General features: G+C 43.3%; 1 protein-coding gene across 4 annotated transcripts in view; it reads right to left on the minus strand.

The window, feature by feature from the left end:
• Positions 1–7,139: 7,139 nt before the first annotated feature.
• The window catches only part of Irf2 (interferon regulatory factor 2), a 107,192-nt gene continuing 87,689 nt past the window's right edge, over positions 7,140–26,642 (minus strand). For 3 of the 4 annotated variants that reach the window (XM_028757714.1, XM_028757715.1, XM_028757717.1), the window contains 3 exons: positions 15,868–16,032; positions 9,883–9,929; positions 7,310–8,678 (listed from right to left, as the gene is read on the minus strand). In XM_028757714.1, the coding sequence (XP_028613547.1) occupies positions 8,370–8,678; positions 9,883–9,929; positions 15,868–16,032 (521 nt within the window). In that variant the 3' untranslated portion in view covers positions 7,310–8,369. Of the gene's footprint in view, positions 8,679–9,882; positions 9,930–15,867; positions 16,033–26,642 lie in introns of all 4 variants that reach the window. The other variant, XM_028757716.1, reaches the window with a different exon arrangement.

The raw sequence follows: 26,642 nt of genomic DNA on the forward strand, positions 1-26,642 counted from the left end.
ACACACACACACACACACACACACACACACACACACACACACACACATTAAAATAAGAATAAACCTTTGTTTAAAAAAATCATCTTCCTCGTGAAGTTGATCATCCCGTCCAGGAGCTAGAATAAAATTCTATTTGAATGAGGAGACAGCAAGAAAGCATAAGGGCCAGACATTTGATGCTTTGTTTTAATAAAAGTGTTAAAATATTTCTTCCTTCAAAATCACAGAGTCAAAGTAACCTGCATCCACGAGTCTGGTGAGAACTATAGCAAACACCTTGCCCTCCGTGGAAATTACATTGATGACCAAGAACAAAGCAAGTTAGAATGTGCTGACTATCTGAGTCAGTGTGATTCCACATAGTAGGGTGTTTTTTTATATGAGATGTTTAAAATTAAAACTACCAGAAAGTTTTTGTCTATTCTCTGTTTACCATAAAGAAATTTACTCTTTGATTCCTTTAAACCAGTTCCATAATGGAATTAGTTTTTAAAAATAAAGTTCAAGACATGAGGTTGAGGGGTTATACAATAAATTACATGTATATATACATATATATACACATATATATTATAATTATATATAATTATATATTATATATCATATATATGATTATATATCATATTATTATATATCATTATGATTATATATCATATGATTATTATAGCATATATATGACATATAATATATTATTATATATTATATGTCATATATCATATATATTAATATATAATTATATATTATATGTCTAATTATATATTATATATAATTATATATTAGATTATAATTTATATATATAAATTACATATATATGTGTGTGTATGTGTGTGCACATGTGTGTATATATGTGTGTGTATATGTGTGTAGTATATATTATATATGATATATAAAGGATACACACACACATGTTACAGTCACATGTTTGAAATCTGAGTTCTTCACTGTAAACTCTTGAATTCACATGAGTCCAGTTAACTATGGATAATTTGGAACCAAATCTCCAAACCATAGTCTTAGCTATCTTATACACAGAGTATATAGAAGTTACAAATGGGTGTCTAAAGTATGCTCCATATATTACTAGCCCTATCATGTTTAATAATAAGACAACCTTACAAGTAAGGCTCTAACAGCCCCATGTTTAGAAATAAACATTTCTTCCAAAATATGAAGAGGGGTTCCTAAAGACAGAAGCAATTAAATATTAACTGAGTACAGGCTGGTCTAACTTCAAAAGCCTACTCTGCACTTGACGCGGTAGCATCCAACAGCACTTGGAGGCACGGTGAAGGGGGGGACTGAGTTCAAGGCCAGCTTCAGCAGCACAGCAAATAGAGCAAATATGAGGCCAGCCTGGGCTACACAGTGAGTCCTTGTCTTAAGAGCTAACAAACATCATCCAAGATGAAGAGATTACTCAGAAGTTAAGAACACTGGCTGCTCTTCCAGAGGACATGGGTTCAATTCCCAGCACCCACACATTAGTTACAACTATCTGTAACTCCAGTTCCAGGGGATCCCATGACCTCTTCTTGCTTTTGAGGGCACACTTATGGTACACAGACATACATGCAGCCAAAACAATGATACACATAAAATAATGAAAACATTTAAAATAAAACCTAGTCAAACAAAAAGCCTTATTCTGGCCACTGTATAGTGTTACCTTTTCACCTCTGCTGAAGTACACAGGACAAAGTTGCCTCTCTCTGGCTAGTCTCACTGCCTTTAGCACTCTTGCAATGGCTTTTTGAGGTTGACTAGATGTCCTGTAAGCAGCTTGTAGCATTTATTCTTACCTGCCTGTAGTGTGCCCTTCTTCGCTGCTCAGGCTGGAAATCTGGAACCCTCTTTCTCAGCCTACAACATGCATGATCCTAACAGCAAGATTATGTTCAGCTTGTACACGAGTGGGAATTCAGTGGTAGAACTGAGATATAAGCCATATTCCTGGCTCCACTGTAACCAATCCCATATGGGACATGAAGCCTGGGGACTTTCTGGAGCACTGGCTCAGCGTTCGGTTCCTAAAGTCAGGAGTCTCAAGAGATAGTTAAGGTGGGCTATGACAGGATCTTTCTGATGAGACTGAAGCAGATGCAATGTGTCTACAGAACCAATGTTTCCTGGTATCCCACTTGCAGTGATGGAGTTGAAGCTAACCCTACAGAGGCTTGTCCGGCTTGCCCACATAAACACCTGCGTCTCTTTAGCCAATGCCTTTGTGCTTAAAATAGCGCCTGTGGTTTTTGCTTCCTGCAACAGGGCACTGCTGATACAAACCATTTTCCTTCTTTTCCTCTAACTGCTGAGCTTCGAAACTGCCAACCCTGCAGCCGGATCTGTACACATCGAAAGGATGGCGCTGAGTATCTCCACTGCCCCACCTCCCTTGCCCCGGTTTATTTTTTCCTCCATGGCATTTATTGTCTCACAAAGATTATGACTGTTCATTGGTTGGACTTAAGGCCAACACATACCAGGAACTTCGTAGTGTTGAATAAGTGAAGTCTATGTCTCTTAGTAAAACATACCATCTAAATTAATGGATTAGTGGTAGACTTATCAACAATAATCTCCAATAAAACATTCCTGTGAATGTAACACATGTCTCCTCTGATTTCAGCATTCTATGCAGGGCGACATATTCCTGTGGTTTACCTGAGACAGTCCCAATTTCAACAATAAAAGAATCTCTACCTTGAGGAGCCTCTCAGTTCTGGGCAGACCCATCATTAGTGATCAAAGTCATCAGCTGCTAAAAGAAAATCACTTAGAAATGATAGGATTTTAAATCTATTCTGCAAATGGAAACTTAAAAACATGCTAACCATCCAGTGGTTTCCTTCCTTTATAGCCCTTAGTGGCCATATGACCCTCTGTAGTTACTAGTTAGAATTTGAGCAATCGCTTTTGGCTGTATTTCACATTTCCCCCTAAAATTCTAATTTCTCTATAGGCTGATTGTTGTACAGCTGGGACTGTGAACCCTCTTCTGCATTTCACAGTCACATTAAAAACATGATCTATGGGCTTCCGAGAGCAAACATGCTGCAGATGAAGATAAGAGCTGGATTTACAGCCCTGGAGAGGGACCATTGACAGACAGAATAGTCCTCTCTCTAGAGAACATTCGTCAGTGTTAATGCACCGTGGATAAGGTCTGGCTCATCACTAGCCATAGGAATCACCCCTATTGTCCACAAACATCAGGCACATCCCCAGAGCAATGTGTGGATTTAAACTGTCTTTGCAGTCGTACATTGGGGAGTTTGGTGGCAACAGGAGCAATCCCAGATAGAAGGCCCAAGGCTCAATCAGACAGAAGATGTCTGATGTCTTTTCCCATTGATGGCTCGTGCAGATGCATGCGAGAGGTTCCAATTTTAGTATATTCTTCCCAGCAAAGACTAGAGTTTAGAGATATTAGTGCCCTAAACCCTTTCTTCTGACCCTGCACTCAAGGCTGTATCATGTAAGCCACCGATTTTGTCACACAGAACAATGAGTATGTGGATGTTGACTTCAGCCGTGAGCATAAGGGGTTAAACAAACAGCACTTAGATAACCAAGTGTTTCCCACAGAGCCAGTAATCTGCCTGAACATGTTACCCAGAAGAAAGTGCCCGAACTTTATTTAGAGGCTATGGGTACATGCTTTGCTTTCTTTCTGAGAGAACCTGCTGGAGGATTCTGAAACAGGGTCTTGCCAGACTATATCAACTCTTAACTTTTAATTTGTATTTAGTTATTTGTTTGTTTGTTTCTGTGGTGCTGGGGTCCTATATGTCAGACAAATACTCCACCACTGAGATGCGCCCCCCACTCTAGACTACGTGAGCTCTGAAATGGTCCTCCTCTTCATCCTATCACAGCATGACCAAAGTTCTTGGACAGACTTAACATTTTTACTAAAACCAGCTATCAGGCCTGACCACTTCCTTCCTCTCTCCCAGGCTCTATTTTCGGACAGCGCCTCGGCACCTGTTGTCAGAATGGCCACAGAAGCAAATCTTTTAGAGTCTTCATTTATGCTCACGGCAAGGCCAGCAATGCCCAAGCTCCATCAGGGAATAATGTCTGTGTTCTCTAGGGCTGGTTGGAGCACAGAAGCCAGAAGTCTTCAAGAAGAATCCTTCCCTATCAACACACACAGGTTTTGTTTGTTTTGTTTTGTTTTGTATCTCCTTACCCAACGCACCCCACACCCAAAGCACCACACACCCACGGCAAGACCTCCTTCTCCAGGTCTGCAGCTGGTCTCCAAGACTATGCTGAAGGGAGTATCTGAGGACAAACACTGTCCTCTTAACACTAACAGCAGTGGGTGGTGGTTGATGTAGGAGATGCTCGTGTGATTTTCTAATAGATACATGCCTTGTGCCTCTTGGGAGAATAAGAATGTGATGTGGACTCCACTCAAGGGGCTTTCAGTCCCGGGAGAGATAGAAAAGCACTGTGATCCCTCTGGGAGGGGCCGACTGCAGCCTGGACACAGTGGGGATTGGTGGTGCTCCCTGGCTCTCTGGCAAGTCAGGTTCCTGTCCCCATGGCTCTGATCACTCACCCTGGCCCTAAATTATACCAAGAGGTGGAGTTTCAGGATGAAATGGTGGATTATAACTGGTTAAACCCAGTTTCTGCCTCCGTTCTTTTTCCAAATCCAAACTAGTGAAGGTATTGGATAGTCTCTTCATGCTGAAGGCTCATTTTTCTGCTCAACAGCCTTTTCATGGTTTTTAAAATTTTATTTATTCACTTCACATGCCAATATCAGTGCCTACCAGTACTCCCTCATGGAGATGCTTCCCCCATTCCTCCCTCCTCCCTAGGTTTGTTTTCCTTTTTGTTTTTGTTTGTTTTTTAGGTTTTTTTTTTTTGTCTGTCATCAGTAAAATTCTGGCAGAAGACTTGAGTTCTGAGTTCCTCCTTTTATCTGGGTCTGTTTGTCCCAAGCTAAAATAACAAGGGGCTTTTAAAGCCTGATGAGTTTAGCACTCAAAGGACAGTCTCTAGCGACTGGAAAGTCTAAAGTTTCACCTCTCAGGTTTGGGGGCAAGAGGCCATTTGGGGCTTAACACTTTTTTTTTTCATTCACATGAAAAATACTTTTAAAAGCACCAACTTGAAAACTCAGAATCCTGAAACCAAATCACTAATCTTCCTCATTCCTAAAATGTCTATCTCGGGAGTGGGTTACATGATAATGCCCTTTGCATTTGGGGAAACAAAAAGGGGTATCATCTTAGGGCTTTGATGTTGCAAGGATTTGTATTTCTTAACCACATACTTCTAATACATCCAAATAGAGTAAACGCTGCCTTTGGCACCTAAATAGGAAAAGGTGGCTACGGCTGAGGATGGACTTATTAAAGACACCCAAACAGCATCGTGAAAGCCCCCTTACATCAAGGTGTTCTGCTCACTCTACCTTAATGCTGTCAATGAATTCTCAGTTCACAGATGTATAAGGAACTCTCCATGCTTGCTTGCTACTGAGAATGGAAACTATTGTCCCAAAGGTAGTTATATTGAGACTTAAACACACCCACAGCAAAACCAGTCATAAAAAACGTATCAGCACACACAGAGGCCTACTAAATAAATCACGTGTCCCCAGCACTTCCTCTAAGTGACAAGATCTGGGGCTCCTGTTACTGAGTTGTTCACCCAGTTTGTTTGGCTCCCTCATGGCTCTGCCAGGCTTTATGCAACTCCCTTGTTTTTCTTCAGCCTTTTGTGGGCATATTTTAAGCATCACTCTGTTTTGGCGTCTTATTGGCAATAGTCTTACCTTGAGCACTTAAATTACGTGTCTCTGAATCCGGGATTTGGCTGCTAGTCTGCATCCCACCACAGGAATGGAGGAGGCAGTGTGGTGTGGCATTTGGGACCCACGGGGCTCATTATGGGTGCAGAGTGAGGGGTCAGAGAGTCCAAGCTATCCTAGACCTGCTGGTGACTTCTACTATTGTGTTTTTGTTGTTATGCAGACAGAACAAAACAGGGTAATTAATGATATTTTGTTTTAATATAAATTACCAAAAGGGGAAGCTCATATAACTGAATCCCTTATGATCTCTCCTAGGGAGTCAAAATAAACACCTCCTATATTGGCCAATCCACTGATATACCAATAAATCAATAAAAATAATAAAATAAAAAAACAGAAGAAGAAATAATTGACCACCTGTGTGAGACACTTCCAACAACACACTAAACAGTAACATGTTTCCATTGACTTGTCTTCAGGAGCGATAATTTTATGGCCACTGGTGCAGCCACACATAGTGATAGATTTTAAAAGAGCCCTTTGTCCTTTCATAAATTGGAGGAACTTTTTCAAACATTAACTTTTCCCAGCCCCCAAAGGTGGCAGGAAGGCAACTATGTTTTTAATAACTGAGGATTCTCAGGAGGGGTGGGGAAGGTGACCTCCTCAAGGTCAGGACTGTACCTTGAACTACCAAGGTGTGAATGTGAAGGCAACAAAGGTAAATTCAAAAGGAAAAAATAAATTCCAAGTAGGTGGTATAGAACAGTATTCTCAAATCCTACTCATTAAGGACAGGGCCTTGGTTTAATGACCCCAGACAGACAAACAGAAAGGTAGAACCTAACAACCATTTCTCATTACTGAGAGCATTTTAGCTTGGTGCCTGGGTATGTAACTCAACACAAACTCAAGTCCATAAGTATAAGCTTAGAGATGGGGACAGAAAACCCACCAAGAGGAGTGGACTCTGCTTACAGTAGGAACAGTGAGTGGGAAACTTTCTCTCCAGGGGCCCTCCAGATGTAAGCCCCACCAGCATCCTGGTCTTGTGTTGCCTAGGTAACCTGAGTAGCAGGTCTTCATTTTGGATCTTGACTTCTGCCCTGTTGAACAGTGATAGATACCCTTTCTAGACACCTCTGTGATGATCAAAGAAGGGAACTCACATAGGACATTCTGCACAAGGCCCTCTGCAGTGGGAAGAGGAAATTATTCACAGCCTTAGCATAGGAACCTCCTAATTTTCTTGTGGTTAGCAAAGGAAAGCATGTTGGTCTCCAAGAATAAATACTTTGTCAGCCCTGACCCACGGTTATGCTCTGAGTAGACACACATGAAGCCGGAAGCGACACCCATTAAAAACTTTAACTATATACCATATTCATTTATTATCAATCCACAGGATAATTTGATTTCTACATGAGCTCATAAAAGTTTTTTTTTCACCTTTACAAAATTAAAAAAAAAAAAATGTGCCACAAGGATGTAATAACAACTGCTGATAAACAAGAAAAGGAATCTTAAAATTATAAATTTGCTGTAGAAAAGATAAAAAACAATTATATTTTATTTAGAATTTTCACCTTGAATAAAATATTCCCCTTGTATAAAAAAATAAAAAAGCTTGCTCTGGTTAGAATTAGAGTATTTTCGTCTTCAGATCTGGGAATTTGCATAATATTTCCATGACAGTTTTCCTTTGTACCGCGTGGCATTCAAGCATAGCAGATTAGAAAGATTTTTTTTTTTTATTCAAGCAGTCTTAAAATGGGACAGCGGTGAAGAAATTCATTTTCTCCTCCTCCTCCTCCTGTTCCTCCTCCTCCTCCTCAAGATGTAGAGTCTTGCCTTTGAGGGGAGGAAACAGAATAAAGGAACGGGGTGGGCTGGGGTGGGCTGGGTTGAGAAGAGAGGAGTAGGTAACGGGCTAGGATGGAGAAGCTGGGGAGGCAAGGGCTGGGTGGTGGGCTGGGATAAAATGGTTTGGAAGGGGAAGGGTGGGTAGTGGGTTGTTATGGGATGGGTTGGGGAGGGTGGGGTGAGTACAGGGCTGGGATGGAGGGGTGCGGGTGGGGTAATGGACACAGAAGGGGACGCTGAGTGTGCTGTGAAGAAGAGCAAGATTACAAGAAGGCCTATTGTAAGTGCTTCAAGATAAGGTGCAGAAGCGGACCGCGACGTTGCTCGCACTGCCCTATGTACATATTCACAAGAATAAAAAAATTCCAGCTAGTTCACATTTTCTCCTCTGTTCTGAGGCATCCACTCCACCATGATGGCCTTGACCGTAGGCAACGCAGCACCTCCACTGCCCGTGTGGCTGTTGGTCCTTGAACTTGAGGGAGTAGCCCTGGCAGATCCAGCAGGTTCTAGAGATAGGCATCTACCGAGGGGGGGTGGGGGCGGGGCGGCTGGAGTCCTGAGTTAAGAAGAAGCTCCAGCTCTGGAGTTGGACACAGCAATCAATATTCTATTGTCAAGGCTTTTCCCTTAGATTTGTCTAAGATAGGTATCATAGAGAAAAAAATAAAATACAAACAAATAACAACACAAAGCTAAGAAATCTCAACAACCACCAGGGAGAGTCAAAGGCTTAACAGCTCTTGACGCGGGCCTGGGTGATATCAGATGTCTTCTTGATGACACTGGCCCGGGTCTCCCGGTCCGGCCGACTGCTGCTGGGTGTGGGGGTCACTGGGGCAGGAAGGGGGAGGTCTGTAAATGGGGGCCAGGAACTGTTGTAAGGCATCGGACAGCTCTCCTCTTTGATGGTAACCTGCAGATCTGGCTTGTTGGAAGTGACAAAGGTCGCCATGCTGGGTAGCAGATAGGAGTTCCGTGTCCCCATGTTGCTAAGATACTGCTTGCCTTCAATGTTCCTCTTCCGCCAGTGTGGTCTCCCCTTTCAGAGAAAACAATCAAGATACATGCATTCTTTTCCTTCTGTTGAATGTCATATGCGAAACAATGCCTTCTCTTACTTTTCAAATGAATCCTCATGTGCTATCCCTGGTCAAGACTATTCTACAAAGATAAGGAACATGGTAGCAGCTTGATTTCTGGCTCCTATGCCCAGCCTATCCAGGCTTGGTACTGAATAGTTTCCAGCCATAATGGATGGCTCAACCTAATGAGTTACCCTGACTTTTCAGAGGAATAGAGTAAGGAGCTTATACACAGACAGCAAACGTCCTTTGACTGCTTTTTAATGGATGGAGCTGAGGCACTTTTTTTTTTGAGCCACAATTGGCCTTACTGGTTGCCAAGTAGAAAATGAATTTAAAGTTCTTGAAGAAAGTAGATCATAAAATATGCCAGCATAGTTGCTTACTGTCCTCTCAGAATTCCCAAACTTAGATATTAGGAATTCTAACAAACGTCAGCTTCTCGTCCCCTTTTTCCCCCATCAGCTTTAGAGCCACTTCCTGACATTGTGTGAGCCTGGTTTACAGAGGGAAGCTGGAAGCAGGCTGGCAGGGAGCAGAGACTGGACACCCTCTCTGCAGGACCACTGAGGAGACCAACCGAGCTGGCTGGAGATCATTTTGCTCAGCTTTTTCTGACGCTTACTTCAGTTCACTGCTTAGGGCTGGGCAGGCCATTCTATTCCTGTTGGCAAATCAGGATGTTTACAGCCTTAAGAATATCAACATTTCCTGGTCCTGATTCCAATTTCCTCTTCCTGCCCTGTTATATACATCTCGCTTTCTGAGGGCCACACACCGTACTTCCCTTTCTCAGCACTACATTTTAAAATTAGAATAAAAAGCTAAGGTGAATTATAGGATATGGACATTCTCTGTCTGGTCTCTGTCTCTCTCAGTCTCTCTCCCCTCTCTCTCTCTCTCTCTCTCTCTCTCTCTCTCTCTCTCTCTCTCTCTCTCTCTCTCTCTCTCCCCTCTCTCTCTCTCTCCCCTCTCTCTCTCTCTTTCTCTCTCTCTCACACACACACACACAGAGACACACACAGAGAGACACACACACACAGAGACACACACACAGACACACACACACACAGACACACACAGAGACACACACACACAGAGACACACACACAGACATACACACACACACACACACACACACACACCTGAAAGCTGGCTTACCTCTGCATTCTCCTCATCACTTGGCACACTGTCGGTAGTTTCGCTTTCTGTATAGAAAAGAAAAACAGTCTTGTTGCTCATGCTATTTAAAGGCTGCAGGAAGTATCTTTAAAACCTATGCCAGCACTTCAGAAGTAAGAAACCACACGTACCCTCTCCCTCCACTTTGTAAGGTCAAATACTTCCAAGTGGGACACGTTGGAGCAAATTTCAGTTCTCCACTCGGTCCCCTGAGAGGAGTGGGCTTTGGGGCTGAGTGTGGAGGCTCACTTTCCAAGGCTATGCATGCTACCACAGTCTCAGCCTCCCAGGGTGGGGTGCTGTCCCCAAGGCACATCCTCCCCACTGAAGCTCTGTCCATACCTCCACACTATTTTTTCTTCTAGTCCATGTTCTCTTGTCACAGGAAGTCCAGACTTGGTAGCATTCTTCAAAAAGCCTTCCTGAATCTCTCCTTGGCCCCTTCTGTTGTTAGCATCCTCCTCTTTGATTTGATTTATCCAGCTTCCACTGGAGTGTAAGCATGTGGCCATGCTGTAGGATGCCCCAACCCCTTTGCTAAATGTTTTCTGTCTTTGGGACCTGTCCTCCTCAGTGCGGGTAGGAGCTGTGACTTGCTTTTAGCCAACAGAACACATCAATTATGTAACTATTATACGACATTTTTAACAACATCGCAAAAATTAATGCATAGAGGGTAGACCATCTAAAATACACAGACTTTTGTAGGTCATTTTGTCTGGTTCATTTATTTTACTGACAAGAGCTGGGCATTTGTGAAGATGTACGGCTACGCTCTGCTGGAGTCTCTGTATACAGGTCCTGTTCATCCCTTACCAAGATCCTAAATCAGAGAGCAGCTGCTATCATCTGGCAATATGTTCTCTAGATCCTTCTGCCCAGAATTCAATGGCTCCAGGCCAGCTAGAACCCTTTCCATCATTCAGACCAGGCTCTGAACATAGGACAAATTAAAGAACAAGTGAGCAGACTGTAACCCCCAGTCCATTCCTGAAACAGACAACAAGCATTTGAGACCCAAAAGTCTCCTCCAGGAACGAAATGTGTTTGCATCTTAGCCACTGTTCCCCCAGAGACTTCAGACAAGCCTGGGAGATTGCCATGGGCTGACCAAAACTCAAATCTTTGCCCCTCCACCTCACGATGTTCCACCCAAAACATCTCCATGTAGAGGGTCACAAATCCCGCAAGTAAGCCTAGGTCTTAGCTGACAGCGATCTGAGCTATGGAGACAAAATGACAATAGACACAAGGAATGTTTTCAGGCAGAAGTAAACAAAGACCAGAAAAGGAAACTTCTCTCCAAACACAAAAGCCACACCAGCTCAGCCTCCAGAGGAGGCAGGACAGCCACTCCCAAGAGGAAGGAAAAAAATGGGGAACGGAGATGTCGAGAACCTTGCCAAGTGGTGGACTGAGTCAGCAGAGGGGAGAAAACAAAACTGTACTTCGGATCCCAGAGTTGCAAACGGAGCACAGAGACTACCTCCCCGCTGGCAAACCATCAAGAGCTCCTTCCTATTTTCATGCTTGGCTTTGTTTGTGCGCTGAAGCCCAAGTTTCCCTTCCTTCCACAGGCACCAGGCACATGCGCCTCTTAATGACTCTGTAAATCTTAAAGTCACCCGTGCCTTTCCCCTTCAAATAAAAGCAAACACACAAAGACATCAGGAATGCTTGGGAAAGCAGGAGATTAGGAGAAAAGCTGTAGACATCAGGGTTCTAGGATCCCTCAAGCCCGATCCACAGTTGTTGGAAGCTTTGGAAGTTGGATGCCAGGTTAAAGTCCTAGGTAAGACTGAATAGACCTGGAAGGGGATAGGAACGTTAATTTCCTGTCAATACCCTGCATTCAACTTGAGGAATAAAGTTGCAGCTAAGTAAAGGCAGGCACACATACTCTGTCCTTGTGTTTGCAGCTGACACAGACGCTGACTGGAGAGAATCATTTCTAAATTAAGTTCAGCGGTCTCTGGTGGAGTTATGGACCCCCTCCACTTCAGGAATTGGGCATAAGGGTTTGCATCTTAATTGTCTCCCAAAGGCTCAAGTGCTGAAGATCTGGTCCCCAGATGACAGTGATGCTGGAATGAGTTGGAAACTTTAAGAAGTGAGACCACTATACTCACACCTATGTAGGGGATGGGGGGGGGGCACAGGTGGCAGCTCCTTCCTGTCTTTCTTCCCTTTCCCATCCACCATGGTCATGGTCTGAGCAGCTTTGCTCTACCACATGGTTCTGATCATGCTGTTCCGTTCCATCGCAGTCCCAAAGCCACGGGGCCAAGTAGCTACTACAAACTGAAATCTCTTGAAACAGTGAGCCACCCCATCTTTAGCTCTTTTAAAGCTGGTTGCCTCATGTGTTTTGTTACAGCAATGAGAAGTGTGCTAAGAGACAAGTCTCTAACTCCGATTCTTTTTGAGAAAGTGTCCTTGAGGGGTCTTCAGCCTGGGAGGGGCCGGTGTTCCCGTGTGAGGATCCTAAAGCTTGCTTTCAGATGAACGGCGATTTTTATAACTATTACCCAACAGTTGACTCCAAGGCCTCATTTCTGTTCTCGGGATTTTCGGGGCCATTTCCAGAATAACTTTTTACATGACAAATGAGCTCCCTGTAGCTGCGGCTTCCGGATCAATGTGACTGCCAAAATGTCAGTGTGCATTATGTCACTTCCCTCTTTTATTAGTTTGGATACTTTTCAAACAGACTCCCAATGCAATGGGATAAGGATAATGGGAGTGACTTTGCAAGAGTGGTCAGAATAAGCCGAAATATTTACATAATAGTAGCAGATACACAGATAATTGTTTTAACCTTTCCGGCCTGTTTTCCAACAAACAGCTAACAGGGAGGAACATGATCTGGACTTGGGTCAGACAACCTCAAGGGCTCTTCCAGAGCAACAGTACTAGAATCCTGCCACTTCAGCCCAATTCTTAACATCTGCCTTGGAATACATACTGCCAAAAACACCTCAAGAACATCCTGGAGAGGGAGATGATATATTTCATGGAACACATTATTGTATTATGTGATATCTGATATATTTTCTGGAAGGATCTATTTCCAACAAATCCGATGAGCATTGATTTCTTTCCGGTATAATTTCCTCAGTAATGTTGACTTAGAAGACGTAACTGATCACTTGGTGGCTCAAATCAGTGTGTTCTTAGCCTCTACACCAATACACCTTTGCCTCAATCACGACGTACATATGGTTCTCGGAAGGATGGTGGCTGGTTGCCCACACAGCCTCGTTTCTCTTGATTATATAACCAATTAATATGCTTCCACCTTATTATTCTTATTATGCTTCTTATGTTTTCTACCTTCTATCTGCTGAATCACCATGATGGTTTTCTTCTACTAAACCACCAACAATCTAGTTAGATCCTAAAAAGATGAGGCATATAGCCACATCAAAATACAACGAGAGCTGAGGGTATAGACCAGGGTTGGAGCGCTTTTGCTCCATCACGCCCAAAGCCTTGGCTTTGATCTTTAGCACTGCAAAAATAAATAAGTAAACAAACAAACTAAACAAACAAACAAAGTGACTATGCCTAATGCTTCTCCAGGTTGGACTTTGCAGCATACTTCTCCACTGTGAAGATTTTACAATTCAAAGATTTTTTCTTTATTATCTTAAACTATCTGATGCAAATACTTCCTTCCTCCCAAAGACACTATCTCAACTCCTTCTCATCCTGACAGTTAAATCAGACATCCGAAGACAGATCTGTAAAGTTGAACGTGGTTTTGTGGTACTGCTAGTGATCCACTGATTATATTTCAGTGATCCCTAGAGGAAAAATAGTCAAAAACGGGTTCCAAATGCAAACCATTGTTTCCGGAAGAAGTGAATGGATGTTTAGATGAACAGTCTGTACACAGGAAGTCTTCCGTGAACAACAAGCAAACAGCCGAAGCTACTGATGGCCATACAATGAAAAGATGAGGAGAGAGCTACAGAATGTTATAAACTGTCTGACAGGAACACTTGAGCTAGCAGAGAACTTTCCACCACATCTCCAAGTCTAGAGAAGAACCAACAGGTAAAGATTTTTGGCTCCATCCAGTAAAGCTTCCTCTACAAGATTCTGGAGAACTTTGGCAATGAAAGCAAGAGATGAAACAAACAGGAAGCTGGGCTCTCACGGAGATTCATGCTGCCTCCCACCTTGGAGCCAAAAGCCTTCCTTCGGAATCTCTCCACATGTCCTAGGATGCGGGATGAAATGTTCATTTCTCTCTACGCACATCCGCTGCTCTCTGAATGCCTCTGCTAAGGCTGAATGCCACTGCGGACAAAACAGCAAGAAGGTCTTTCCAAAAATCACCAAGGAAACCTCATACAACAGGTAAACAGCTGGGTGACTTAGAAGAAAGCCATGGATTTAGCCTTAGCATAAACATTTTGGTCTACCCTCTCTGGTGGTAGGTCGTTTGACAGTCAAATGAGACGACAGTGTGTGATCCTATGTAGCACTGTGCTGGGTGGTTAAGAACATCAGACACTACGTCACTAGGTGTTCATTCTTAGACTCATTTCTAGCCTTGGAGTCCTCCTTTTTGAGAGGAGAGAGTGACTTTATTCCTTTGATTATTAAGCAAGTCAATCAATGACAGTTCTTACAAGCATTTAACACAATCCCCAGAGCACCATGAATATACAACAAAGAAAAGAGTTACTAGGCCCTGGCAAAGACCAAAAAGAAATGGACACATATAAGAATTCAAACTATGATGAATGAATGACAGACCGTGACTTGTTAACAATGGTAAATCTATGTTATGTATTTTACCACAATTCAGAAAACAAATTTTAAAAGAAACCTGGAAGTTATGGAATATGAGGTTAATGCATCTGCTGATAATTTACAAACACCTGATGTTGGGATGACCTCTGCCACGTGAGTGGGATGACCTCTGCCACGTGAGTCTGTGCTATCATTGCGTGAGCTCCCAAGACTGCAAATAAGCTTGGGGCGAAGGTGATCCATTTGCTGGAACTGACTGGCCTTTCCCAGGCCCTGGCTTCTGCTTTTTATTTTTAATAGCTGCAAGTAATAACAGTGACTCAGGAGTTAGATTTCCTAATTGTGACCGAGTTTCAAAAGCTTTAATAGAGATGATCAGGAAGTGTAAGATGACAGAATGCCTGTGGCAAAAGGAGCCGCCATTTTTTCAGTCTGTTTCTAGTCCTGTGACTCTGTCAGAACTTATATTGCAGTGATGGGACTGGTACCCAGGAGAATAGATACAAGCTCAGTGCAACTAGAAGCAGCACTATATAGGAAGGGAAGGAAGTGGGGAGGGAAGGACGGAGGGACAAAGGGAAAGAGGGAGGTACAGAGGGAGGGAGGGAGGAAAAAGATATGTGGAAGTAGCAGGCAAAGCCAGAGAAATGGATTGGATTTAGCAATGTCCTCAAAGCAGAAGAACTCAAAGTTCAAGTCCTGGCTAGAATACTTTGTTGGCCTGGTGACCTTGAAAAATTTCTTTTACTTCCACAAATGGAAACTCTAGAAAAGATGATTTCTGAAGTCCTATGTGCCTAAATAAGATCAATATTCCATCAAACCACTCTGCCTGCCAAAATCTGTTAACGTGGGTGAATGGATTAGTGGAGTGAATTTGAACTCCTATGTGCCAGAGTTTTCTTGGCCAGTTCTCAGTATGTCATTTGTTATATGTTTATGATGACAATGAAGCATTTAGCCCAGGAAATGTTATTTGTAGTCCTGGATGAACCATATCATGGGCAATCAGGTAAAGCCATGAGTATAACTTTTAACAAAAGTGTGCAAGACATTGTCAAGAACATAAAAATAAGAATAATCCCATAGTAGTAATTCTAGTACAGAACTGAGATCTCCTGTGGTGTGGTGAATTAGGGTGATGCTAGACTTGTGGTCTGTTCCCCACTCAGTCTCCAAGTTACCCTCCCGTCCCCTTACCTGCGTAGGAAGACACAGGAGAAATCTGTAGAGGGTAGAGCTCGCTCATGCTGACTGGTTGGTCATCACTTTCAGTGGTCACTTCTACAACCTGGCAGATGTCTGGCGGGTTAGTGACAATCTCTTGATCTTCAATGTTGCTGTCCAGATGGGACTGTCCTACAACTTCAAAGGACAGGAGACCATCATCCCTCAAAGTCTCTTGACATCATGATTACACCACACTCCCAAAACAGAAAACCTTTCTCAGCTCAGGCAGGCAGCCAACTAGGGTTCAGGTTTCAGGCCTCCCCATGACACCTGCCAGGAAGCTGAAAACCAAACTTGAGTTCTGAGTTAATAATCTCAGAGAAGTAGCCTGCAATGGGTTGGCCCAGGTGTGGCCCCTGTGTGCTTGTTGATGGTACATCTTGGGGACAATGTCCTGAGTCTCAAACTCAACCTGGTTTTATCCAAGACCTCAGGCTGAGTCTTGACCACATCTAAGGCAGATATCCTAATGCTCTCCACACTACCTGCTGCTCTTCTCTGCTTTTGTTCTGCAGGAAGGGGCTATGCTCGTTTTTCAGGATTCTGTGGTCCAGACAGATGCTGCCAAACCTTCACAGGAAGGCAAAGACACAGCAGTCCACTCACCGAGCCCTTTCTGGCTGAATGGAAAGGGGAAGCTCTGTTTATACTTTCTCTTGATCTGAATGTACCAACTGTCCACAATATCAGAGCAATGAAGTGGTTTCCCCGACTCTAACCAACGGTAGGAGCATTAGCTGCCCCGACACGGAGAAGATGAATCTAATTAAGCTTGGTCTGAAACTGCTTCTATTTTTTTTTTAACATTCAAATCTTTATTTTGGTGAAAAGAACAAATGGCAGTGGAATGCCCAGACTCAACTGATCCATCTACAACACAGCCCTACACCAAGGCTCAGGGAACGTCACAGAAGAGGGGCAGGAAGACCGTAAGAGCCAGCGAACCATGGTGTCTACTGTGAGATAGGTTCCTTTATAAAATACAGCAAAGTTGCACCTATGAAGTCTCAACAATATGGTGATCTAAAGAAGTCCTGAACAGAACAACAGCAGTTGACCCAACACTGTAGATGGTAGAAGCCTTATGTGGTCCTCACCTCTAGATAATTAGTGACTATTGAGACAGGAGGAATCAGTTTTCTCACCTAACTGGTTATCCAGTACCAAGTGGTCATCCCTAAACATGTATACATATATATACACACACACACACACATATATACACACACACACACACACACATATATATATACACACACACACACATATATATATATATATACACACACACACACATATATATACACACACACACACACATATATATATACACACACACTCACACATATATATATACACACACACTCACACACATATATATATATACACACACACACACACACATATATATATACACACACACACACATATATATATACACACACACATATATACACACACACACACACACACACGAGCCACACTAAACGGACTCAGAAGGGTGTATTTACGTATATTTATGTATATATAATTAAAGAATAAGAGGTAAGCAAAAAATAAAATTCTTATTTGGGGACAATAAAACATTTACATGGTTGTAAAAATCAATAGAGAAAGATCCTGCCTGGCTCTACCCAGTTTCCTTCAGGCAACACCTTGGGAATCTAGTATCTCCACCACAAGACTGACGATCCACCATGTTCAGATTGCCTCATTTCTACCTCGATTCCTTGGTGTGTGGTGAGTGTATGAACCTCCTTGTAATTTTTTCACATACTAAGTTTCATGCACCGACCACCACAGCTAGGAAACTGACGTCATGGCCGCAGGTGCCCTTGTAGCTCTGTAACCTTAACTACCCTTCTTCAGGACCCTCCCAGCCACCTCCTGTCCTTTGTCCCTGGCAGTCTTCAGTCTGGTCCACTTTTCTGTAACTTCTGTCCTTTCTAAGATGTTATACAAATAGATCCACACAGCAATCCACCCAGCTTAGCTCTTTGCACTTAACATGATTCTCCAAGCTGTGTGTACCCCTAGCTGGCTCTCTATTGCTGGTAATAGTCTGCTGTCTAACTACTGCAGACTGTTGGAGAACATATTCCATCTGTTTAACTAGCCGCCTGCCCATTGAAGAATACTTGGGTGGATACCAGTCTTTGCCTAGTACAGACGAGGTTCCTGAGAACATTTGTGTTCAAGATTTCCACAAACATGTTTCCACTTCTCTGGGATAAACATCGGAGAGTGTAATTGCTGGCTCGTACGGAAATTTCATGTTTAAGCTACACAAGAACCAGCCAAACTTTCCCAGGGAGGCTGCATGTTTCACATTCTCACCAGGCATAGCAGAGTGATCTAATTTGTCTGCATCCTTGCCAGCATTTGGTGTTGCTAGCATTTTTATCTTGACCATTCTTCTAGGTACATAATGGAAATCTACTACATCTTTAATTTCAATGACTCTGGCGCTATGTTTTAAGTTCAAACAAAACTGAGCTAGCATATACTGTTGTTGGCAGCAGACTGAATAAAATGTTCCTGGAAATTGACTGCAATTAGCAAAAGAGAAGCAAGCAGGGTTTTAACACATTTTCCAAAGGTCCTCAAAGCACGACGCAGCCGTAATCAACATCGTACTTAGGTACTTGGAGGCTGTTTGAACATTTCTGTCATCAGAATGAAGCATCAGTATCCTGATGCTGACAAAGGAACTGGGTCACGGAGAGGCAGACAGACTTCCCCACCGGCTCACAGTGTGGCTCTCTGCACAGTGCCATGTTCCTCTCCATTTCCCATCCTTCTCCAACTGTGACATGCTTAGTTTTTGCCAAAAGAGGCCACACTCCTGTCTCCCTGACACAGACTGTCAGCTCCAGTCTCTCTGAAACTTACAGACTGTCAGCAGTTCTGGTTTCAGCCCCTCAAATCATCTCTCTGGCTGACAGATTATTTGTAAATTTTAGAACACTTTTAAAGATTTATTTGATGACTAAGTGTATGTGTGCATGTGAGTATAAGTACCATCCGTAGCTAGAGGCTTCACATTCCCTTGGAGAGAGAGTTACAGGCAGTTGTGAGCTGTAAAAACGTGCTCAGAACTGAACTCAGCTCCTCTGCAAGAGTAGAACAGCCTCTTAACCCCGGAGCCATCTCTTCAGCCCCAGCATTTTTTAAACATTCATATCTTCTGGGTGTGGTGGTGTATACCTTTAATCCCAGCACTTGGGAGATAGACACAGGAAGAGCTCTGAGTTCTAGGCCAGCTGATCTACAGGGTGAGTTTCAGGCCAGTCAGGGCTACACAGTAAGGCACTGTCATAGACACATATGCTTGTATGTGAGCATGTGTGTGTGTGTGTGTGTGTGTGTGTGTGTGTGTGAGAGAGAGAGAGAGAGAGAGAGAGAGAGAGAGAGAGAGAGAAAGAGAGAGACAGAGAGAGACAGAGACAGAGAAAGGGAGACAGGGAGAGACAGAGAGAGTTTCTGCAGAGGCCAGAAGAAGGCCTCAGATGCCTTGAACTTTGAAAGGCATTTCTGAGTCTCCCAGAATGGACTTGAACTGCCGTTCTCTGGAAGAGCGTCTCCCCAGCCCCAGGCAGACTCAACACAGCCTGTTCTAATTTCTGTTCTAATTGCTTTAGGATGACAGTGAGGATATTATTGTCTAGTTTCTATTCATGGAAAGAAGCTTCAGAGACGGTGAGAACTCATAGGATCTTTCGTAAAGTGAGGTTGGGAAAGGGGACCATGGCGATTATTTGAGAGCACTGAATGCCGCGGCACACAGAATGGAAGGAAACTGGGATACTGCTTGTGCTTTCTTGGCAGCAAAATAATTAAAGAGAAGAAAGAGAAACCATAAATAGGAGGCAAAGACCCAAAGTCTTATTTTACACTTAAGGTGTATTGTGTTGGGGGAGGGGGACATCAGTTGTGTAATTCTGGGCTCTGAGTGCTGACACCAAACTCAGGGATTTCCTCTGCCCTTTCTCTCAAGCAAAGGGAACAAAAGAGTAACAGAGAAAATGGCAGTAAGATAAAGTCTTATCCTACTGAAAGTCCTACAAAGTAGGTAGGTGACAAAAAAAAACAAGCAGAAGTGATGTGTGTGTGTGCGCGCGCGCATGCGCGCGCGTGCGTATGTGTGTTTTGTATGTATGTGTGTATGTTTATGTATGTGTGTATGTTTTGTATATACGTGTGTATTTGTGTGTATGTGTATATGTATGTGTATGTATGTATATGTTTTTGTATGTATGTGTGTATGTGTTTCTGTATGTATGTTTACATGTATGTGTGTATTTGTGTGTATATGTATGTATGTGTTTTGTATGTACATGTATATTTGTGTGTATTTGTTTGTGTATATATATTTACATGTATGTATTTGAGTATATATGTATGTATGTGTGTGTTTTGTATGTACATGTGTATTTGTGTGTATATGTGTATATGCATGTGTCTTTTGCATGTATCTGTGTATGTGTGTGTATGTGTTTGTGTGTATATGTATATTTACATGTATGTGTGCATGTGTGTCTATGTAGGCTTTTGTGTGTGTGTTTGTATATTTATAGTGCATGCGTATGTTCATGCATGAGTGCATGTGTGTGTGCATACATGTGTGTACATGTGTGTGTGCATGTACAGTAGATGCATGAAGCATACAGGACAATGGAGTTAGGGTCCTACAATAACTTTATTTAAATCAAAGCCCCTTTCACTGCAGTGCTCCAAAGCTCCTTCCTCCTCACGCTACCATTACAAACAAAACCGTGACAGGAAGTTGGGTAGGGCTATAAACAATGGGACGGCTCCGGTATCCACTGCATCTGTCCTTTTGTTCCGCCCAAGAGTATTCTTTCTCTGTGTTCTTTTCCTCACAATGCCCAGCTTAGTTATTCAAGCTACCCAGACAGGTGGAGCACCTGCTCTGCACAGACACCACTGTCTGTCTGGTTCGGCGGGGCAGAGAGGATGCAATGGAGACAAGGATCAGGTCTGTAGGAAGTCTAGAGGGCAGCAGGCCAGCACATAACCACCTTGGGAGGGAACAGAAGACGGACAAGACAGAGCAGAAAGAAGCACGGGAAGAAATCAAAGGGGCATCTGAGTTGAGGAAAATCAAGTATTTTTTTTCCAGCTAGAAAACCAAAGGCTTCAATAAGGCAGGACTAGAGGAGATGAAGCTGAGTGAGCTATGGGCACTACTCAGATGGCCCTGTTTTCTAAAGCCCTTCCAGAACCCGACCTACAGGTTCACTTGACCTTCCCTTAAGCATCTCTCATACCCTGCAGATGCAGCTCAGCCCAAACTGCGTGAGCTTGCAACTCATCTCGATTTTCTGCCTCAGTTTCTAGTTAACTCTATGCATCTTTACTTGGCCTTTCACTTGTATGTACAGAATCTCCTAAGAGCTGAAAAATGCCCTCAGCACTTCCTGAACACCACTGTGGCCCACGTTCACGGCTGGTACCAGCAAAGAGCTCCACAGACTCCTCCTGGACAGGTAATTAGTGAAGGGATCCAGGCTCGGCGGCTGCAAGTCTTTGAGGAATTAGTTCCTAACAACTTGCAAATATGGGGCCTGCCAATCAATGCTTTCTAGCAAATGTCAAGACTTGCAGTGAGTGGGCTCGTTTACATTTTCCAAAATGAAAAAGCCGCAAGAGGCTATATTGCTATGACAAGTTAGGGGTAAAAACATTCCTGGTTGATGAAAACATTCTCATTGCTGCTTGGTACTAGTTATACAACCGAATGCATTTGTCTAAACGTAGAGAATGGTGGGGCTGGGCGTATAACTCAGTGGTAGAATGTTGAATTATACACCTAAAAGGCATTGATTTTGTCCTCTATTTCATTTAATGTACATGACTTGAGAGAAAACGCAGACAAATAGCTCTGTTTAAATTATTAGTGGATCCTGGACACTAGCTACTAGGACAGACAATTAAGTTTCTGCCTTCTGGGGCTAAGAACTAGATACTCCATCTATACAATTATCATCTCTAAGGCCAAACTTCCCTCATAGGTCTGTGCTATGTTGAGAAGAGGGTAAGTTTCTCCATCCACTCACAGATGAGAGTCTCTTGGAAATGTCGCAACTCTCAGTTACAGGCCCTTCACAGAAACAGGGGAACCCCCACATCTGAGAAGCTCTGTGGGTGTGTATAGGTGCTATCAGTCATCTGCCTCTTTCGATGGCACACCTCTAGATGTTAGGTAATGAGTAACCTGACTGAAAAGCAGCAATAAAATTCAACTTTCAGAGCACACCCTCTGAAAAGTCTCCCAACCCTGTAAGGAAAGCACACTGCAATTATGACCCCCATTTTAGACAGAATATATATATATATATCAAAGGCCATCTGGCTAGAACATGTCAGAATTTAAAAACAGCTTTACTTTGACTCCAAATTTCAAGTCCTTTGTGGCAAGGACTCCCTAAATAAAAGCAGCCCAGATAGTTCTATTTGAGCTACTCTTACTAAGCCCTTTTGAAACAAGACCTTTCAAATCTCACCTTAATGAATCTTGGACCCATGGCCAACAGTGAAATTTCTTCTCAACAGCTTCCTGTTTGGTGCCAGAAATTCTCAACTGGGTCAGCAAGCAAGAAATCCACCAAGCTCGTCCAGCTCAGTAAGGTCAGCCCCTCATGCAAGGTCAACCCCAGGAATGTAACCTTATCTGAGTCTAGCTGCTAAGAATCACAACAATATTATTCATAGCCAGTTAGCAATGGACAGACCGGTTTGGTGGCTTAAAAGGTCATTCTTGCTTTATTAACAAATGTTGAGTTGGTGCAAGGCCCCACCTGAGACAGCTGCGTGCTCACAGGCTTCAGACAAAATACTTTAAAGCAGGGACTATTGGAAACAGAAAGGCCCTTGAGGGTGACTGTCCTATCATTTTACAGTTTAAAAGGCTGAAAGGCTGGGGTAAGGTAAATTTCCAGGGTTACCAGGTAGCTACAGAGCCAAGCAATGAACTTACTGGCTGACAATCATCACACTATAGGAAGAAGTGGTTAGATGGTTTGAGGGTTCAAACTGCTAATACAGGCCCTGCTGACACAGTCTACAGGGAAACACTTCTCCCACTCGAATGCATGTCAATTTGATGTTGGAAATGCAATCATCCCATATCCCCTCTAAACGGAGCCTGATCAACTGGCTGTTTTATTTGATCATCACAACTCCACGGAGTAAGTAGAATCACTATTATTACTTTCACTTTATATAATATTGTACTTTTCCAGTTTACAGAAAACAAAGCACGTGCTGCTTCTGATTCCCGCATACACTGTGTGGTGGTTTAAATAAAGATGGCTGCTCATAGGCTCATAGGGTACTATTAAGAGGCATGGCCTTCGTAAAGTAAGTGTGGTTATTGGAGGACATGTGTCACTGGGGGGGTGGGGAAGGGGGAGGTTTCAGAAGCTCAAGGCAGGCCTAGTGGCTCACAGTCTCTTCCTGCTGCGTGCTGATCCAGATGCAGAACTCTCGGCTACCTCTCCGGCACCATGGCCGCCTGCAAGCCACCACACTTCCCGCCATGAGGACAATGGCCTAAATGTCTTAACTGTAAGCCAGCCCCAATTAGTTGCCATTTGTTTCTTGTCCCTCCAAAGCAATAGAAACCCTAACTAAAATGCACTGAGTCTCAGATCTTAAGGGGTATGAATCATTACCAGCTAATCTAGTGTCCCATCTCTATCAAATATAGCAGTCATTTTTTTTTTTTTTTTGGTAAAATACCAGCTACTACCATGTTGAGAGAAACAGCCATACTACAGTTAGGAACGTAAGGCCAAGGCTGAGTCCTAATATGAGTCAGTTGTCTGGGCTATCTAGCATCAAGGCTGTTATCTGGCTTATGGTAGCATTAGGCTATTCCTACCTCAACTAGTTGAGACAGGTGTAAGAAGAAGCAAGAGTTTAGGTGGTCCAGAGAGGACTCATCAACTGGAGAGCACACAGCACCACATGCTCTTTCACAAAGAAGAGCATACAGGTCTCGCAGTAAAACTCTGCAGGGTTAATCAGCATCTCAGAGGTCAGTGTTCTGGAAGCAAAGCTATGAGCACAATATGCTAGGCTAGCAGGAAGTGAGAACCCAGATGCGGTGCTTGGTCCTAAGGTCTCCCACCAACCTCCTTCTCAACAGCTTGCCTCACACTGTTAGACTATTCAGGCTTGTTCAAGTTCAAACGCAGGTCTGGACATGATAAGCCAACATGACAGGCAGGGACAGGTGATGTCAGACAGGAAGGAGAGAGAGCCCAGTGTGTTTTGTGTCGGAGGCAATGGTAACATGGTACTAGGGGTAGTTTCAAAAAAATCACTGTGTGACTGAGAATAAGTAGGAAGTGGGGAGAATGGAAGCAGAGCCCAGGTGGGAAGCAAAGTCTGACTGTAAACAGTGTCAGAAACAGAAGAAGACGGAGAGAGAGCACAAGGGTGAAGGTGGGGTACCTGACAGTTAATTATCAACAGGTGGAGGTGAACGGTAACTCAGGGAGGAGAGAAAGGCGCATGGAAAAATGGCAGCTTTCTTAAGCACATAAAAATCTTCATGGTTCTGGAAAAACAACAGCCAAAGTCCACCACTTATGACTCCTGATTAACAGATGGTGATTGTCCCACCTGTGTGACCCAGATCTGGATGCCCAAGCTGCCGAATACAACATATTATATTTTTCTTTTGTTTCCTGTGGATTAACCTGTTCCTGGATTTTGAGACTCAGCTTAAAACAAACACAACAACAACAACCACTACTCAAAGCTAAGGTTGTATAGTTCAGTACTGGAGGGTTTGTCTAACATACACAAGGTCCTGGATTCACTCCCCAGAAACTCAGAAACAGAAGAAAAGGGAAAGATTAAAAGGCTCCTGAAACTTGATCTTTGCTTTACATAAAGCTAATCAAATTGGAAGAAATTGCCAGAAAAGGTCCTCTAAGGTGTTTTGGGTAGCTAAAATTAAGATAAACTGTATCATTTCCTAACTGTCCTGTGTCCAGTCACTTTACATTGCTTTATAACCATCAGAGTGTTGAATAAGGCCTCTTGTTTCTTGTGATCTTTGCCTTATCGAAGGATAGGGTTCCTTTCTATTAAAAAAAAACCACAACGGTGCTGGAAAGCATGGTCTCACGAGTTGAGCAGAGCAAGGCTCCTGTAAGTGTCATAGTCTGGCCTGCAGATCCATTCCGTACAGCTCAGCAGAAGCTCTAGTACCTCGGGCAGGAGGGCATCAGGGCACCGTCAGAACAATTTGACATGTCCCACACACGGAAGTTATTAAACACCCAGCCAAAATTCAATGCTAAGGAAAAGAAAAAGTCTCCCTTCCCTTACAGAGAAATGGGGACACTTTTCTGGGTTCTAACCCCATGACTTAACCATTTAGAGTAAAGGACCTTTAGAAGACACAGTTCAGCAAGGAGATATCTCACTGTTTGGACTGTCTGTCAGCCTGTCTATTTGTGTCTATGTGTCTGTACAGGCAGACATCCACAAAGGCAAGATAAGGATGTCAAATCCTCTGGAACTGGAGTCACTGGTAGCTGTGAGCTGTCCAACACGGATACTGGGAACCATAGTGTACGAGTACGCCTGCGTGCGTGCCTGTGTGCATGCATATGTAGTCACTAACCGAGAGTTCATTTGTCAGGGCACTAGCACCCCACAGTTTTCACTTATGAAAACAGCCAACTCTGACCAGAATGAAAGCATAGCACGGCTAATCTCCACTGAACTCAGTGGTTTTCAGTCCGGCTCCAGAGCCTCCAGCACATGAAAGGCTGTAAACGAAGTAGCCCATTCCAGCTTCCAGTCCCCATACGTTCATCCACATAGGGTGCAAACGCCTTGTAGCTGTTGTGTTGGGGCCCAAATGCAAGACTGAAATGCAACCCAGGTTTAGAAGCAAGTCCGTGGAAAATGAGAAATGGTGTCATTCATAAATGAAGAGAATTTCAAGGTCAAGAGACAGAGTCTCTCAGAAGACACCATAGGCATGGATCCAGATCTTTGTTTCTCCATTTGATCCACAAGTCTCAAAGACCAAGGTGGCTAATAAGGAAAGCATGGGATGCTGCGGGCAAGAGCATTCGAGACTGATGCTTAAAATCTGAAAGGATAACATGACGAACACCAGCATTGATTGGCCATCCAGTGAACTACATGATAATTCTACTTCATTTCAATGACTCATTTTGTAAGGGCAACCAGCTAAACAGAAAGATGTCTTCAGACTAATGTTGCAGTTATTCATTGCTAATGTACTATTAAGTGTACTAATTATTAACTTCCTGGTCACTAGGAAGACCAGAAAGAGAAGCGTTAATTCAGCAGGGGGTGATCTCAGGAACCCTGTCCAGTGTCTTTGCCCCAGAAGAGAGTACCAACTCAACCTTACATCAGTTCCAGGCAGCACCAACTGAACAAAAGGGTAAGGAACGGTCAGAAATCCTACACGCTGAAGACTCCACCAAAATGACAAAAAGAAAAAGAAAAAGAAAGGAGAAAGAAAAGAAGGAAGGAAGGAAGGAAGGAAGGAAGGAAGGAAGGAAGGAAAAGTAAGGTAGAACTGGAGGAGATGTTGTTTAGCAAACTAAGGCAGGCACAGAAAATCAGTACTGCTTGGCCTCAGCATGAGTTAATTAAGTCAATTTCATTGGAAACAGAGAGATGGAAGATAATCTATGGAGGCTAGTCTGAGAGGAAAGGGGAGG

The sequence above is a fragment of the Grammomys surdaster genome, unplaced genomic scaffold, assembly GCF_004785775.1.
Source record: "Grammomys surdaster isolate TR1022 unplaced genomic scaffold, NIH_TR_1.0 126178, whole genome shotgun sequence".
In the NCBI taxonomy this organism is placed as follows: domain Eukaryota; kingdom Metazoa; phylum Chordata; class Mammalia; order Rodentia; family Muridae; genus Grammomys; species Grammomys surdaster.